Below are 16,934 nucleotides of genomic sequence, written 5' to 3'. Positions count from 1 at the left end.
CAACAATTTGTGCTTGGTTCCATGAGTGTGACAAAAAGGTCTTTCAAAATAAATGAATTGTGGATAATATATACTTGTTAGCAACAGCTGTAACTGAGTAAAGCGTGTGTGAGTAAGTGTGGTTTTTGAAAGAGTGTCAGGTTTGGCATTTGTGTTATTGGTGGGTTCCATAATCAGCATCTTAGTCAGAAGCTGTCATCTCCTCCTAGTAATCACAATGCTTCTAAAATATGATAAACGTTTCATGCACTGTATGTGTTTATATTTTACCTGCCTATATTTAATAAGCATCCTCTTGAACATTAATGTTGGCTTCTGAATTATGAGTTTTGGCACTGAAATTTGCATTGATGCAAGCCAAGCAATGCTGGGTTCTCCATATCTTCAGAACACAGGGCCCATAGGTTCCATTGGTGAACAGAGGTATATGCTCACCTTCACCTCTTAAAATATCATTTCACTGTTTTTATTTCTTTTAAATGTATATGGAGGAGGCTGTGTATAACCTTATAGTAGGAGACTTTGGACAGATATCAAATGAATGCTTGTGAAGCACATGTAATTTGAAAAACTACTGTTAGAATTTAATTTCTTTCAACTTCACCATCTTGTACATTGGTGTGAATACTAACCCCCAGGAAATTAATAATTATCACAAGTCCTATGCCTACAGATGAATGTACCCTCCTAATGGAATTTCCCAGCAGCTTCACCAAGACATTAATGATATAGTGACTTGGACTACTTTATGTCCACATAATTGAAGAGAGTTATCCCAAATACATAGTTGATGATAATTTGTATATGTTCATTGACCACACTGCTATAAAAAGAGGCGTAACTTCAGTGACCAAATCTATCTACCATGAGCTACAGGGAAAGGTATGACAACACGAATGAGGTTGATTTAAAAAAGAAGAAACAGAACATTAAAGAAACACAGAGGTGCCGATTCCGATCCTGTAAAACCCGGGTACGAACCGTCGGACGGAGCGTTTTCTCCGTCCGACTCGTACCCGGGAAAAACACCTTACAAACCCGCAAGTACGATTCGTACAGAAACACCATTTCCGTACGAATCGTAAAAAACACCGACCGGCTAAAACATACTCACAATTCTGATCCGGGACACCGCGTACGCGACATTCGCACGGAGTCAGGCAGCGTTTTACGGACCAGCAAGTACGATTCGTACCCACAGCACTTCGCACGGCAATATTTTTACGGGACCCAAAAAGTGCCGGAAAAGCTAAGTACGCCGTACCCCAGCACCCCCCCCATGTCCGCGCCGTACCCCAGCACCCCCCATGTCCACGCCGTACCCCCACCCCCGTAGGTACGGAGCGTACCACCACCCCCGTAGGTACGGAGCGTACCCCCACCCCACCGCCATAGGTACGGAGCGTACCCCCACCCCCGTAGGTACGGAGCGTACCCACACCCTCCGTAGGTACAGAGCGTACCCCCACCCCACCCCCATAGGGGGTGGGGTGGGGGTACGCGCCGTACCTACAGGGCTGGTGGTACGCTCCGTACCTACGGGGGTGGGGGTACGCTCCGTACCTACGGGGGTGGTGGTACGCTCCGTACCTATGGGGGTGTGGGTACTCTCCGTACCTACGGGGGTGGGGGTACGCTCCGTACCTGCGGGGGTGGGGTGGGGGTACGCTCCGTACCTACGGGGGTGGGGGTACATCATTGGACGTCTCCATGGTTGCCATGGGAGTTCGCTCCGTACGGTGTTTTTTCCATACGGACTTCAGTTTACCGATTTGTACGTAAAACTGTCCGGGGACGTGTCGGACACTGTTTCCGACCCGAGGACGTGTCGGGGAATTTTCCCAGTGCGATTCGTATGGATTTTTTAACATACAAATCGTACTTGCCAGTTTGTACGGGACTTGTACGATTCGTACGGAAAAAAATCCGGATACGATTCGTTTGGGGAATATTTTTAAAGGATCGGAATCGGCCCCAGAATGTCAAGTTGTTTCATCCCTTCACATAAATAAACCCAACCAGGATAAAATGATTGGTACAACTTGCAATGAAGGAAAGAGAATAAAATATTTTCTGCCCCTAGTCCCATACAGTCCATGTCTTTAATATCAGGGTGATCTGAATTGTTATGATATAATCAAACATGTACTCATATGTTGGATTTTTCAAACTGCTTAATCAAAATCCCCAAAGAGTTATTTCTAGAGGCCGGCATTGCTTGGTCATATTAATACATGTGACTGATTATGCAGAACAATACGGGGTCAACAGGACAGTCATGCCAACCTAGTGAGCAACAACAGCTTCAGTTTGCATTTACTAAATTTAATACAGATCTTTGTCAATACAATTCATAGATTCATTCTTTATGTATTCCTGGTCCCCCGATGTTGAACTTCAAGGTGCACCTTGACCTATATTCGAAAAATATAGTAAAACAGGCTTATGTGACAAAAATATCATGAACAAAAATATTGTGACTCAAAAATATCAAGTAAAAAATATCATCAACTAAAATATCGGCGTTGCGTACTTTCTATGTAATGTGTGAAAAATATTGTGCAATAGAACATCATCAAAAAAGGGAACTATTTGGAAATATATATATATATAAATATATTTATAAATATATATATATATATATATCATTATTTGTAATTTATTTAAAATATTAAACAAAAAAATTTACAATTATAAATAGTTGTAAATATGAATGTACATTATATATATATACAAAAACAATATTTAAACAATGTATAACAGTTACATAAAAATAAGAAAAAAAGTATTACAAAAGTAAAAAATACAATTTAAATAAAAAATGACATTTTATTTTAATTTAAACATTAAATAAAAAAAGGAAAATAAAACTAAATAGCAACAATACAAAATAAACAAAACTATTTGTAGTGGTTTGGTTTATTACTCCCTCTCCAGCAAAAGCAGAGAAAGTGCTGGACTTTAGAGGGGTTAGATTTACTATCTTACTCCAATTCGAGCAACAGTAGGGAAATTTAAGGTCTTTCGAGGGGTTAAATGTACTATTCCCACTCCAATCTAAACAACAGTAGGGAAAGTGTTGGAATTTGGAGGAGTTTCAGTTACTATTTCCAGTCCACTGTAAGCAAAAGCAGGAAAGTGCTGGCCCTTGGTTAGATTTACTATTCCAACTCCAATCTCATAAAGAGTAGATAAAGTTTGGGAGATTATTGAAGTGGAGGTTTTAATTTTATCATTCCAACGTAAGCAAAAGGAGGGAAAGTCTTGGTCTTTGGGGAGATTAGATTGACTATTTAGATTCCAATCTAAGTAAGAATAGGGAAAGTGTTGGATTTTGTACAGTAGGTAAAATGTTTTACTCTGGAGGGGTTAGATATACCATTCCAATTCCTAAACTTTAAAAACAATCATTCGGATATATAACAAAACAAAACTATTTAAACATGTTCAAAATAAAAAGATGTTCATTATAGATATACTGCAAATCAAATTTCATATTAAAAAATTAAAGAAATATAAAACAAGTTAAAATATTTAAAATAAATACACTTCCCTTTCTACTAAAAATACATGCACTTCCATCTGTATTATCCAAACAAACGCCAACAACAAAAAAGAAATGAAAGTTATAAATAAAACATTATTAGCATTAAATTGAACAAATACAATTAAAACAAATTAATAAACTCTTTTTTCAAAATATTGTTAGTAAATAAACTGATCAATGAATAAACAATTAGTTAAAAAACAATAAATAACATAACAGTTATATAATTGAATAATGTATATAATGATCAACTAATATACTAAAAGAATTTTATTACGAAGTAAAAAAAAAATTACTTTTCCAATAAAGTTCCACCCTAATCTCCTCAAACCTAACAACCAGTAACTAAATATAAAATTGCTAACTAAATTTAAAAACATTTAAATACACATTGAAAATTACAAACTATACTGAAATAATTAAAATAACTATTCATCAGTTAAGCAATTTCCATAATAATTTAACAATGAATTTACTTTATAAAAAAATAAAAAACACTAATGTATATTTTATATAACGTCCTCTAAACCCTAACAAGCCCAACAATGCTGTCCTAAATTAAAAAGTACTAAATACATTTAAAATGTTTAAATTACGCATTAAAAATGACAGACTATACTAAAGTAAATAAAATAAATACATAATTACTAATCAATTATTAAAATTAATAGAAAAACTAATTACAAATATAAAATGCTAGTTTATATTTAAATCACTTTTCATCCTAATCCCCTACTAACACAAAATCCACTAATAAATAAAGAATTTGTAATTACATTTCAACAATATTAAATTGCATATTGATAATTACAAATAATGCTAAAAATACAAGTTATATCATAAAACTAAAACCTGAAAATGATACAATAACTAATAGATATATAATTTTTTTAAATAATGAAACTATATTCAAGTCAACAATATTATATATAACTATGTTTAAAAACTATATTATATATAGTGCCCATGATATTTTTGATATTGTATTCTTGTAGCATGATACTTTTTCCACAATATTTTGGTATTTCACTAATTTTAAGGCAATTACAAATATTCAAAAAATCCCTTAATTTTGCCTGCCTCCCATGTCCAGGATGTACTAAGTAATGGCCGTTCTGCCCACAGAATCCAACCTCACTATACGTCTGTATTTTGTAGCCAAGGTCAGGTAAACAATTCTCAGATGAACCTGCACAAGAAAAACCTTGACTTTTCAAATCATGTATGTGCAAAGTCTGTTGGTCAGTCCTATTTTGAAACTCTTTGCAGGTAATAGGCTTTCTTCAACCAACTTCAGCCTGTAGTCAGTGGAAACACAAAAGGCTGTACAAAGTTTATTGCACAGCACTATAAAGCACATTTGGATGATAAAATGTCGATTCACAAATAGATTGCGATCATATCATTCTTTGGCAAACACAGGTCCTGATTTAGCGCTGGTGGCGCCCAGTGCAACAATCTTTGTTGGCGTCCCCCGCCCCAAAAACTCCACCAGTGCCACTTATCTCTCCATGGACCCTATCTCCAATGCGTTTAATTTGTTTTATAGCGCTACTCATTCCAATGTAGAGTGTCAGTGCACTTTGCATCACCCACACACATTATACAGAGCCAATGAATCATGCAGCCTATAGGAAATGTTACATAAAACAATGAGGATTACAATGTGTTGGAGTCACATGTCACTGCTACTAGAAGGCAGTATATATTTTAAGAGTGTTTGGTCTGGAGAAGTGCAACATTCGGATTTTAAAACGTACCACAGTGGTTGGCTTTATTAATAAGAATGTATTTCTACCCAAATAACATTAGAATAGACTATAGGAAGAAAAATACCATTCTAACCTATAACATGCAGTTTGCATGTAGCTCTTTGATGACAGTTCATAGTTCACAGTGCTATATTAGGGATGTAACTTAAAAACTGCAAGTAACAAAATGAGTTCTGTGACAAAAGCAGTAACCCACTGGCCCATCCACATAATATATAGTTTGGTGATATGCATGGTAAACGTTAATTGAAGCAGGCATACTTACCTGCTGTGCTACTTTAGCATGATTGGAAACTGCCACTAGATAAAACACCTCTCTCCAGCAGGAACATTAATCACCAGAATTATCTTGAAATTTGTATTGTTGTCTGAAAACTGTAGGACTCACAAGGAACTCTGCAGCAGGTATTTTTTAAACCTGTGTTGTTTCTAAACACACAGCACCCTCCTGGGTCAGTGCCTGGTGCAGCTGCACCTGACACACCGACCTAGAGATGGCCCTAGGCATACAAGTCTGGGGACTCTCATTATCCTACAAGTGCTACTGCTCTCACAGCTCCTGCCTCATCAAAAACTGCTATATTTATCCCCATCAACAGGGACCTGAATATACATTAGCAATGAAGGACCTTATGGTTGTTCTACCCATATGCCTCCTGTGTATGACAGAGCACTGAAATAGGGCTGCCCACCTCATGTGTTTTCCCAATTCAATCAGTGGTTATTGTTGGAAAATAATCTGAATTCTTTCTTTCAAGTAAGGGCCAGCATCATATTATTTAGTATTTCAGATTGGATTGTTAATAGTGTTCACATGTTCCTTGTTAGGAGTCAGACATCCTAACCTGCAAAATAACAGTTGGCAATCAGTGCTTCAATTTGCACTTATTCAAAATAGTTTCCCCCTATTGCCCTCCTTTAGGCATCCCCAAACAATCCACAGAGCTCTGGCAACCATCTCACATTTGAAAAGTGTTTTTTTTTAATTATGTCCTCGTTTCACCATAGCTACTGCACTCTGGGCCATTTCCCAACACCCTCGATCCATCTGTGGTCCATGCAGTTTCAGACTCTTAGCCTCCACGGCACTGGTCTTTTTATGAGGGGGGTTGAAACCACCTCCACCCAGTCCATGGCCTGATGTAATCATTGGACCAGGTATCAAAGTAAATGACCCTCCAGGAGCATTTGTCATAGAGCCCTAACCTGACCACTTCAAATGGTCCCCCCAAAGCTCTTCTGACCGTCGTAGGTGACATTTGATGTCTATATTACATGTCACTTTTACTACACTTAACCAGGCTGTAGGGTGTGGAGGGAGGTGTCCAACCAGTGTTTACAGATCTCTCGCCTGGCCAGGAGCAGCAAATAAAATACTAAAGCCCTTTGCTTATTATTTAAGATATGTTGAGAGACACTATCCACCCCAAGAAGCACCAGTGTTTCAGTCAAAACTATATTCTCTCTTAGAATGGCCCTTATTGTGACTTCTACAGTCTTCCAAAATTCTTTCATCACTGGACATGTAAAAACACATGAACATCATTAGCCCTTAAAAGACTGCGCCTCTTACAGCAGGGGACCGGTGTAGCACGAACTTGGCCAATCTTTGCGGGGTCAAGTACAACCTGTGGATGACAAAGGAATGATGACGTTTAAAATTAGCAGGTGTTACTGTAGCGTAAAGTAGTTTCAAGGAATCTATCCACAGAGGTTGTATGTTGCCTTCCTGCAGCATATTTGTCCAAATCTCGGAAGGAGCCTTCAGTTTCTCTTCTTCTGCCTCCAAGAACTGTCCATACCATTTTGCCACTTCTTTGGCACTTGGACTAGTATCCTGGAGTGAGGCCTCAAAGTCCCATGTCCCCCTACTTCCTCTACGATGGTCGAAGACCATGAAGTAAGCTGCAAGTACTTGAACCTGGAGAGCTTATTACCTGTCCTGATATTTAGTGCCTCCCAGTGAATCATTTCTCCTGTTGTTAACAGGTCTTCCCATTTTGTTATCCCCGCCTGCTTTAAAGGCAGACTCAAGGTGTCTTTCAAGGGATTCCCAAATTGGAGAAAATTCTGAGAAATAACCGATCTTTCGTGACCGTCTCACTACAAGCCACAATCTTAGTGCAGATTTTAAAACCTTTAATCTGACTTTTTTAAAGGACTTTTTAGGTCAGAATTTATATAAAAAAGCTTCTGAACCCACATTTTTGGTCATTTCTTCCAGTATTAGACCCCAGGTGGTGCTGATGGGCTCCCCTGCCAACATACAAATGTTTTAAAATTGGAAGGCCATGCAATAGAGTCTAAGGTCTGGCTATGCTAACCCGCCCTTCTTAAGACTACTCCGTAGTTTTTCCATGAGAGACGAACCCCCCGGGATGCCCAGATGAAACTCGATATTTTCCCCTGTATTTTGTTCATTTCATCCTTAGGGAAGCTGAGTGATATGCATTTGAAGAGGTATGTTAGCTTCGGGAGAACAGGCATTTTACCAAGTTAACCCTCCCATAATTAGACAGGGGTAAGTTCTTCCACCTAATTAGTTGCCTATCTCCCTCCTTCATCACTCTCTTCAAGTTACGGGAAGGAATCTCATCAATTTTATCTGTGATAACTATTCCCAAATATTTCATCTCTGTGCACACTCTGCCGCCCCACTCTTCCATATTCCAACACATCACTTCTGTCTTTGATAAATTTACTGAATACCCAGAAAACACCCCGTATTCAGTTGTCAATTTTTCCATCCTAATTAAATTATCAAATCGTCAGCATAAAGTGTGATTTTACTGCGAGTAAGAAGCTGGTGTATGGGGATAATCTGATCATCTGTTCTTAGAATGTGCGCCAGAGGTTCGATGTATATATCGAAAAGGAGGCTAGACAGGAGACAACCCTGTCTTGTCCCTCTATGAATATTAAAACTCCTTGTCAGGGAGCCATTTAGGAGGATTTTGGCATGTAGGGTGCTCGTATAGTTTTTGCATTGCCATGATAAACTCAGTACTAAAACCCATTGTGCCTAGGACGGCCCAAAGAAATGCCCAGCTGAAACGATCAAAAGCCTTGGCAGCGTCTATAGTGAGCACAGCCAACTGGATCGATCGAGCAACAGCTAGGTCTATTGTTCCTATTAGTGACAGCGTAAGTTCTTGTATTTGTCTCTTCGGGACAAAACCTTTCTGGTCTATATGTATCAACTGGGGGTCCACCTTGGCCAATCTACCGGCCAAAATGCCCGTATACATTTTATGATCTACATTCAGTAGGGAGATTGGCCGATAAGAATCAGCCCTCCTCGGGTCCTTGGCAGGTTTTAAAATCAAGGTGAGTATGGCCTCTCTCCAAGAAATCGGGGTCAGCCCTTCCTCCTTATAGACTGAATTAAATAGAACTTTCATTTCCGGCACTATCTCGTCAACTATCAACTTGTAAACCTCAGCCGGTACGGAGTCGGGGTCTGCCACCTTTCCGTTCTTCATATGTTGAAGCTGCTCTCTTATTTCCCCCTCTGTGATGGAGCGTCAACCTTATTCCTACCCTCTATCATTAGGGGCGGGAGGCCTACGTCATTTAACCAACACTTCAAGACCTCTTCATATGGGCTCTCTGATTCTGCATATTACTCCGAAAAAAGTGAAAACAAACTTTCCTGTATTTCCTCCTCCTTGTTCATAATATTCCCCTCGGAGTTAATAACCAGCTCCCCAATGTGATTTCTCGCCCTCTCAGCCCTCGACTTCCAGGCTAGTAGTGCTCCAGCTTTTAAACCGTACTCGAAATGCTGCATGCGTCCCGTAGCCCAACTTTCCCTACATTTTGTATTTAGTTCAATCTTATAATTCAATCTGGCTTCCTCCAGCTTTTTTAAAATCTCCTCCCTGTATTGTACATTTAGTACCTCCTGCTGCATTCTTCCTTCTAGTGTCCCGATCTCTTCCTCCAACTTCTTTAACTCAGCCCTTTCCATCTTATTCTTAAACGAGACCTGACTTTGTAAGACTCCCTGAAGATAAGCTTTAAAAGTGTCCCAAATGACGCCGATTGGAGCCGAATGGGCGTTAATCTGAAAAAACTCTAGAGTTGTTTTTTTCAGGACGGCCTCATCTGGATCTAATAAAATAGATCTTTTCAATGTCCATCTTGCATTATTCCTCATATTTACTCCCTTCAATAAAATACTGACCATAGCATGGTCGGAAATATGTCCTGGGATTATAAGAATCTCTTTTAATTTCCCAGCCCACTCTCTATCTACTAACAGGTAGTCCAGTCATGAAAAATGATGATATTTGTTGCTATGAAAGGTGTATCCCCTCTTGCCTTGCAATAGATATCTCCAGGAGTCGACCAAACCCAATTCATATAGCATATGCTTAAGGGCCTGACTTGTCTTTGAAGCTTGGGATTGGGCCCCTATCCTACTTGTAGACCTATCTAGGGTTGGGTCTAAAAGAGTGTTAAAATCGCCCCCTATAATTATAGGGGCTGTTGCCCCAGCTAGCATGAATTGAAGGTCTACTATGTACTGGGGGTCGTCCACATTTGGACCATAAAAACCAGCACACACAAATTCGGAACCCAAGCATTTGAGAGTAGCCCTAACCCATCTACCTGAACTGTCAGTTTAAGATGAGGTCATCTCAACTCCTGACCCTTTCCTGATTATTATTGCAACTCCGTTAGAGTATTCTGATTGGTCTGAAGCAACATAACTCCCTACCCATCTTTGTTTTAGATATAGACCCCTGCTCTCACTCGCCTTTATGTGGGTCTCTTGTATAATAATTACATGGACTTTATATTCTTCCAAATACCTCATTACCAATCTCTGTCTATTTTTTGATCTTAGACCATTTACATTCCAAGTTATGATTTGTAAATTATTATCCATCCCGGCCATTTGTCTTAAAGTGCACCAGCTTTCTGGGACCCGAGGATCTCTGATTCTCTATTTTAAAAGTGAACCCTAATGATATGTCAAATGAGGACTGATTTTTTATTTTCTCCCACTGCTCCCCACCCTGTGCCCTACCCTGCCCCCTTTTACCCTTAACCCCCCCCCCCCCATAGGAACCCTCCCAAAACTATCAGGCATAAAGCCTGATGGAACCACCAGAGGAAGTGGGCTTGTCTCGTGGAAACTCAATAGTTGAACCAAGCCACCCCCTCGTCCCACCCCTCTATCTCCACCTGATATGTTTGACTATATATACATTTATTTATTCATTTTTATGTTTTTATATATGTATATGTTTTTTTTTACATTTTATTTCGCTCTTTAACTCAGCCTTGGACTAACTTAATGACTCATTTACTCAGGAATCTCCACCTTTCCTCATGCTGTCTATTAGACTATCTGCCTCTTCTCAGGAACGTATATTGCGCATTTGATTGTTCCACATGACACGGGGCATAGCTGGAAATTTTAACTGGGCCTTAGCACCCAGATTGTTTAGCTCCCCCATTCTTTTGCCCAGTTCCCATTGTTTCTGGTCCGTTGTGTGACATACATCCGATCTTATGGTAAACATAAAGCTCTGGTTTGTGTAAGGACCATTTCTAAGTGCTGCCAGCAAGATGGTTTCTTTAACTGTATATGATAGAAAATTTATCAACATTTTTCTTGGCTTCTGCCGCTGTGGGTTCCTCTTGAATGGGTCCCTGTGTACCCGCTGTATTTCCTGATCTGCGTTGATATCCGGTCTATTCTTCAGGACCGTCTCCATTAGCAGTTTAATTACTAAGGCTTTAAAGTTAACCCCCTCCTCTGCTTCTGGAATGTTTAGAATCCGGAGATTGTTTGAAAAGTGCTAAAATAAAATAGCAAAAAATACTTATTGCTAAGTCACTTCATATAATTTGTTAACGTAAAGCTCTGTAGTTTGAAACCAAAATGTGATGATTTTCTGAGGGTTTTTTAAGTTTAAACTTGCATATAATATCTATGAACTGCAAATAAGGCATTGAGCAGGTGATGAATGCAAATTAAGGGGCAACTTTTTGAAGGCCTTGTGTCATGCTTGCACTACACAGCGTGGTACATGAACGACGCAAAGCTCCAAGTCATATTTATGAAGCCATGCAAAGCCACTTGCATGGCTTTAAATGGCTTCACAAATATGGAGCAATGCAAGCCTGCACATATCACCACATTGCCCTATTCTGCGCAAAGGAGGCATTCCATGGGCATTGCAGGGTGTTCTGACGCAACTCCCATGTTTTTTGCGCATTCTCAGATTTACAGCGACTTGTAAACCTGGGAATGCATCACCAAATTACTCCTCCCCAGGAGAGGTGTAACAAGAAGAAATATCTTTATTTCTCCTCAATTTTTCGTCTTTCTAGGCGAACTGCATTATGCAGCACACATAGAAAGAGGAAAACGCCTCTATGGATTGTTTTCCTGCACAACAACAATCCTGCCTACAGTACAGGCACCTGTTCACCATGGTGCAAGGGTGCCTGCGTTGGAGCTAGGCTGCCGAAACTGAGCCAGCGAAGGGATAAAGGAAAGGAATGCACCTTATTGTATAAATACTGTGCATTCCTGCCCTTTCTCTGTGGCACAGAGCAGTGCAACAAGGTAACTTGCTGCACTGCGCCACCATTCCCGTATATATATCCCTAAATATCTACATTGTCTCTATATAGACAGATATGGATTTGGCGTTGGCACAAAGGCACTGTGAACTACCTGTTACTTGCCATTGAAGTATATTTATAACGAGTACAGGTGAAAGAATGTAGACAGAAACATACTGCAGTTCACTACAAGTAATGTGTTTATGGCAGTAATGCTACCTAGTAATAGTTCCACAAGTGTGTAAAATCGACTCCTCCCCGCCAGAGCCAAAATGGACTGAGCTGTCAATGCTTCAACTGCTTGCATTGCTGGTGGGCCCATACATGTTTATACCATAAGTGAGTGAATCTGTAATAGACTCAAACAAAGGGCCCTTCCAAGTACTTTAGAATCTATGATCTAACCTAGTGGTACAAGAGCAGTATTACTGCACATATAAATAACATGGGTCTGCAAGCGATCACAACCACCAGTGCCAGAAATATTCTGTTATCTTACAGCACCGTCATATTATACTACTAGGCCTACACGGCCCTATCGAAACTACTTTAAATTCATGAGGCCTAGAGCGCTTTAGGAACTAGATAGACATTGAGCCATGCAGCAGATTGATTAAAGTGTCACCTACTAAAAATAACAGCTTTATAAGGCCCCCCGCCATCCCCAAACAGGCAAGCATCTAGGCCTGCCCCATACACGAAGAGCGGCACCCCCTCCATGGACACCCAGTTATCCACTCTAAAAATGTTGACAATGAATGTTATGCCAGGGTAAACACTATCAACTGTTATATCACCTCTACGATAACTTTAAAATCCAATAAAAGGGTTTACAAAAAAATAACAAATAAAAATAACAGCTTTCACGTCAGGATATTACACCAACCGAAACGAGATGGCACCAGAACAGCTCTGGACATAACCAGCCTCATGTCCACCCAAATGGTAACCCTGCACCCGGCTGCCAGTTGTACATGCAGTGACAAACAGGAAACGTGTTGGAAGAGGAGACATGGAAATGTGACTGTTTATTTTGCCCCTGTTTACAGAGTTGTACAGATTGAGCGCGTGTGCCGATTCTATGTCTGCATACCGCCCATATCTGGGACTACGTTTTACCCCTGGGCCCTTAGAGCTGATCAAGTCCGACTGTGCCAGTTTTTGTGCTTTTGTATGAAAGGTCTTGATCTGCACAGAGAGAAACATTCTGAGGGCACAGTCGGTGACCTTGGGAAGCATTTTGACCTAGTGTGCGCGGCATGGCAGCCGGTCTGTCACCCCAAGCAATATCTTTCACCTGGATGGTACACTCGGCAATTCAATGAAAACAAGCATATGCAGTAATGCAAAGACTGCACAGTTGAAATACATTGTTTGAAATATGGGGTCAGCTGTGAGACGGAGGGCATAATATGCATCTTATCAGAGGAAAACCGACGTGGTGCCCACTTGCTATCCTGCCACAGGGAGTAACTGTCCCATGTGTTCTTACAGATGTGAACGAGTGTGATTTGAACCCGAATATCTGCATGTTTGGAGAGTGTGAAAACACCAAAGGCTCCTTCATCTGCCACTGCCAGACCGGATATTCCGTCAAAAAGGGGACCACGGGATGCACAGGTATGTCGGTCATGTGTTGCCACGCGGTGTGTGTGCGCGCGCACATTCTTTTATCCTCCTTTGCACTGCTCCGTTTAGGACATTTCATAGATAACTTTGTCGATCTGGTTCAGACGTTTTGGTAGTTAATGATTTTACAATGTCTCATTATCTTATCACTTTTACCCTCTTTGTCCCCGTTGATACGTTGTTAACACATCCAATTCTAGTGCATGAATCCAGTCCATTAATAGCCTGGATTTGTGCAACTTTGAGGAATTTCCAGTCAGTTATATTTTCGCCCCCAGAAATCAGCATTTACCGTAGAGGCGTTTTGCTCAGTATCATACATGTACAAAAAATGAACAATGGACTTGTTGCTGAATTGTAGTCTTTTATAATCACTGACATGATGGAAGCCTTATCTTTGGACAAAATTTAACTATTCATCTACAGAATCTATCTTAGAACGATATAGAAGAGTTTATCATAGTGATGCAAAACATCTGTTGTACAAGACACAGACACAAAAGCATAGAGTGAAAAATATTTTAAAATGTTTGCGTATAGAGGTACCTTTTAGATAGATAGGTAGATGGAGGGATGGATGGATGGATGGATGGAGAGAGAGAGAGAGAGAGAGAGAGAGAGAGATAGAGGATGGATGAATGGATAGATAGATAGATAGATAGATAGATAGATAGATAGATAGATAGATAGATAGATAGATAGATAGATAGATAGATAGATAGATAGATAGATAGATAGATAGATAGATAGATAGATAGATAGATAGATAGATAGATAGCTAGATAGATAGGCGGGCGGACGGATGGATAGAGGATGGATAGATAGAGGATGGATAGATAGAGGATGGATGGATAGAGGATGGACGGATAGAGGATGGATTGATGATGGATGGATTGATGATGGATGGATTGATGGATGGATGGATATGATGGATGGATTGATGATGGATGGATTGATGGATGGATGGATAGAGGATGGATGGATAGAGGATGGATTGATGGATAGAGGATGGATTAATGACGGATGGATTGATAGAGGATGGATGGATAGAGGATGGATAGATAGAGGATGGATAGATAGAGGATGGATAGATAGAGGATGGATGGATAGAGGATGGATGGATAGAGGATGGATAGATAGAGGATGGATAGATAGAGGATGGATGGATAGAGGATGGATTGATGGATAGAGGATGGATTGATGATGGATGGATGGATAGAGGATGGATTGATGGATGGATGGATAGAGGATGGATTGATGGATAGAGGATGGATTGATGGATGGATGGATAGAGGATGGATTGATGGATAGAGGATGGATAGATAGAGGATGGATAGATAGAGGATGGATTGATAGATGGATAGATAGAGGATGGATTGATGGATGGATAGAGGATGGATTGATGGATAGATAGAGGATGGAAGGATGGATAGATAGAGGATGGATTGATGGATAGATAGAGGATGGATTGATGGATAGATAGAGGATGGATGGATGGAGGATGGCTGGATGGCTATATAGATAGATGGATAGATGGATAGATAGAACATGTATATTGTGGTATTCATAACTAAGCAACTCTTGGATCGCATACATCTATGTTTCTATACTGATTTATATTAATACACTATTCTGAGAGACTCTACACATGAAAACTTCTTAAACATGTTCTTTAGGGCAAAACCTATGCCTACAGTAATTACCGTGCATTTCCATTTGTTGTGTTTTTATTGCCTCAAGTTATCACAACTTTAACCCCTCCCCTGCTCATGACGGAGCCATTCCGTCATGAGCCACGGTTGCCGTGTGCTCATGACGGAGTGGTTCCGTCATGCCGCGGCCATTGGCGGCCGCTCCGCCCACGCGGCGCTAATTCCCCGCCTGTGCGGGCGATTAGCGCCGTGGGCGGAGTCATGACGGAACCACTCCGTCATGAGCACAGCTCAACCGTGGCTCATGACGGAGTGGCTCCGTCATGAGCACAGCACCACCGCGCTGCCCCCCCACCCCCCCCCAGCGCTGCGGCGTAATTCCCGCCGCAGCGAAGGGGTTAAGGTTCGCAAGTCTCTGTAATGTCAAATAATTTGAAGCCACAATTTTCTACTCACCCTAGTTGATCATCCAAAGACTCCTTTTCGTAATTTTGTATCTTCTCTGTTTCAACAGATGTGGACGAGTGCGAGATTGACGCCCACAATTGCAATGCGCATGCGTCTTGCTTTAATATCCCGGGAAGCTTCAAGTGCAGCTGCAGAGAAGGCTGGGTTGGCAATGGCATCAAATGCATTGGTGAGTGCAATGAATCACTTTCTTTTGTAATGGGCCGAATCACTGTCTGGGTTTAGGGAGTGAGAAATTGAAACTTTCCTTTGGTTAGCTTAGTTCTGCCAAGCAAAGGAGTTGCTGTGGTTAAGACTGTCTGGATTAGAGTGTATGAAGTAATTTGAGATGTTCTAAAGTTTCTCTTGGACAAAATATGCAAAGTAAAAAACCTTCTGCTAAGAACAACTTGTTAAAGTGTGCCCAGCCATTCCAGAGTGTGTGTAGTCTGTGGCATAGAAGAAAAGGCAGTTAATTATATTGTTAAAGTATTTTGGGGGATTTTAGACAGATGTAGGCTTTGAAGGGCTAGTCATATAAAGTTAGAGTGACCCAAATACAATGTGTCTCTCAGTCTCTGCCCCGCCGTGGAGTTATATAACATTTCCATGTAACGTTGTCTTGTACAGTAAGTTTGCTACTCACGGTTCTCAAACACCTAAACTTCTTGCTCGGAAGTCTACTGAGAGCTGCTGTGGCACCATCGGGCTTGCATTTAACTGACAGCTACGGCAACAGCTCACGTCCAAAAGTCCTGCGTCTGAACTCTGCCAAACAGAAGTTCCTTGGACTAACCCACATTGCTGAAGGACCCGCAGAAATGTAATACTCATCTGACTTTGTTACCCTCAGCTTTCTTTTGACTCGTATAAAATAGGTGGCCATACTTGCTCCTTTCTGGTCATATATTTTACCCTCATTAAAGCAGGCCTTTTAAAACAGCGGTCAGGGGGCAGTTTCACGGAAAGATGTACATGCGCAAAAAACACTTTTGTGCGTGTCTTAAGGACAGCTTGCTAGACTTTCTTTGACGTGCAAAATCTGTTTTGAGATAACCAAAAAGGCATTAGCACTACAAATAGTGAGGCATTCTGTTATTATAATGATTTCATTATCCAGTACCTTATTCGCATTAGTACTAATACTATTGGCGAACATGCACAATTTAAATGAATTGTGCAAACACAAAGAAAAATGCGGTGCAAAAAAAAAGCCTTTCTTTTCCTACAAAATTGGCAAAAGTGCTGCTAAGATATGCACATAAATCGTTCACACGGACATACATTCTCAGGACCAGGGAC

At 40.5% G+C, this 16,934-nt stretch overlaps 1 protein-coding gene across 1 annotated transcript in view; it reads left to right on the top strand.

The window, feature by feature from the left end:
* Nucleotides 1–16,934, top strand: part of FBN2 (fibrillin 2) — a 969,744-nt gene that overhangs the window by 765,558 nt on the left and 187,252 nt on the right. The window contains exons 31-32 of the mRNA XM_085632710.1: nucleotides 13,399–13,524; nucleotides 15,700–15,822. Of these exons, the coding sequence (XP_085488836.1) occupies nucleotides 13,399–13,524; nucleotides 15,700–15,822 (249 nt within the window). The remainder of the gene's footprint in view (nucleotides 1–13,398; nucleotides 13,525–15,699; nucleotides 15,823–16,934) is intronic.

This window comes from Triturus cristatus, chromosome 2_1, assembly GCF_964204655.1.
Source record: "Triturus cristatus chromosome 2_1, aTriCri1.1, whole genome shotgun sequence".
NCBI lineage: Eukaryota > Metazoa > Chordata > Amphibia > Caudata > Salamandridae > Triturus > Triturus cristatus.
The sequence above is the reverse complement of the archived record's forward strand: the minus strand, read 5'-3'. Positions and strand labels throughout refer to the sequence as shown.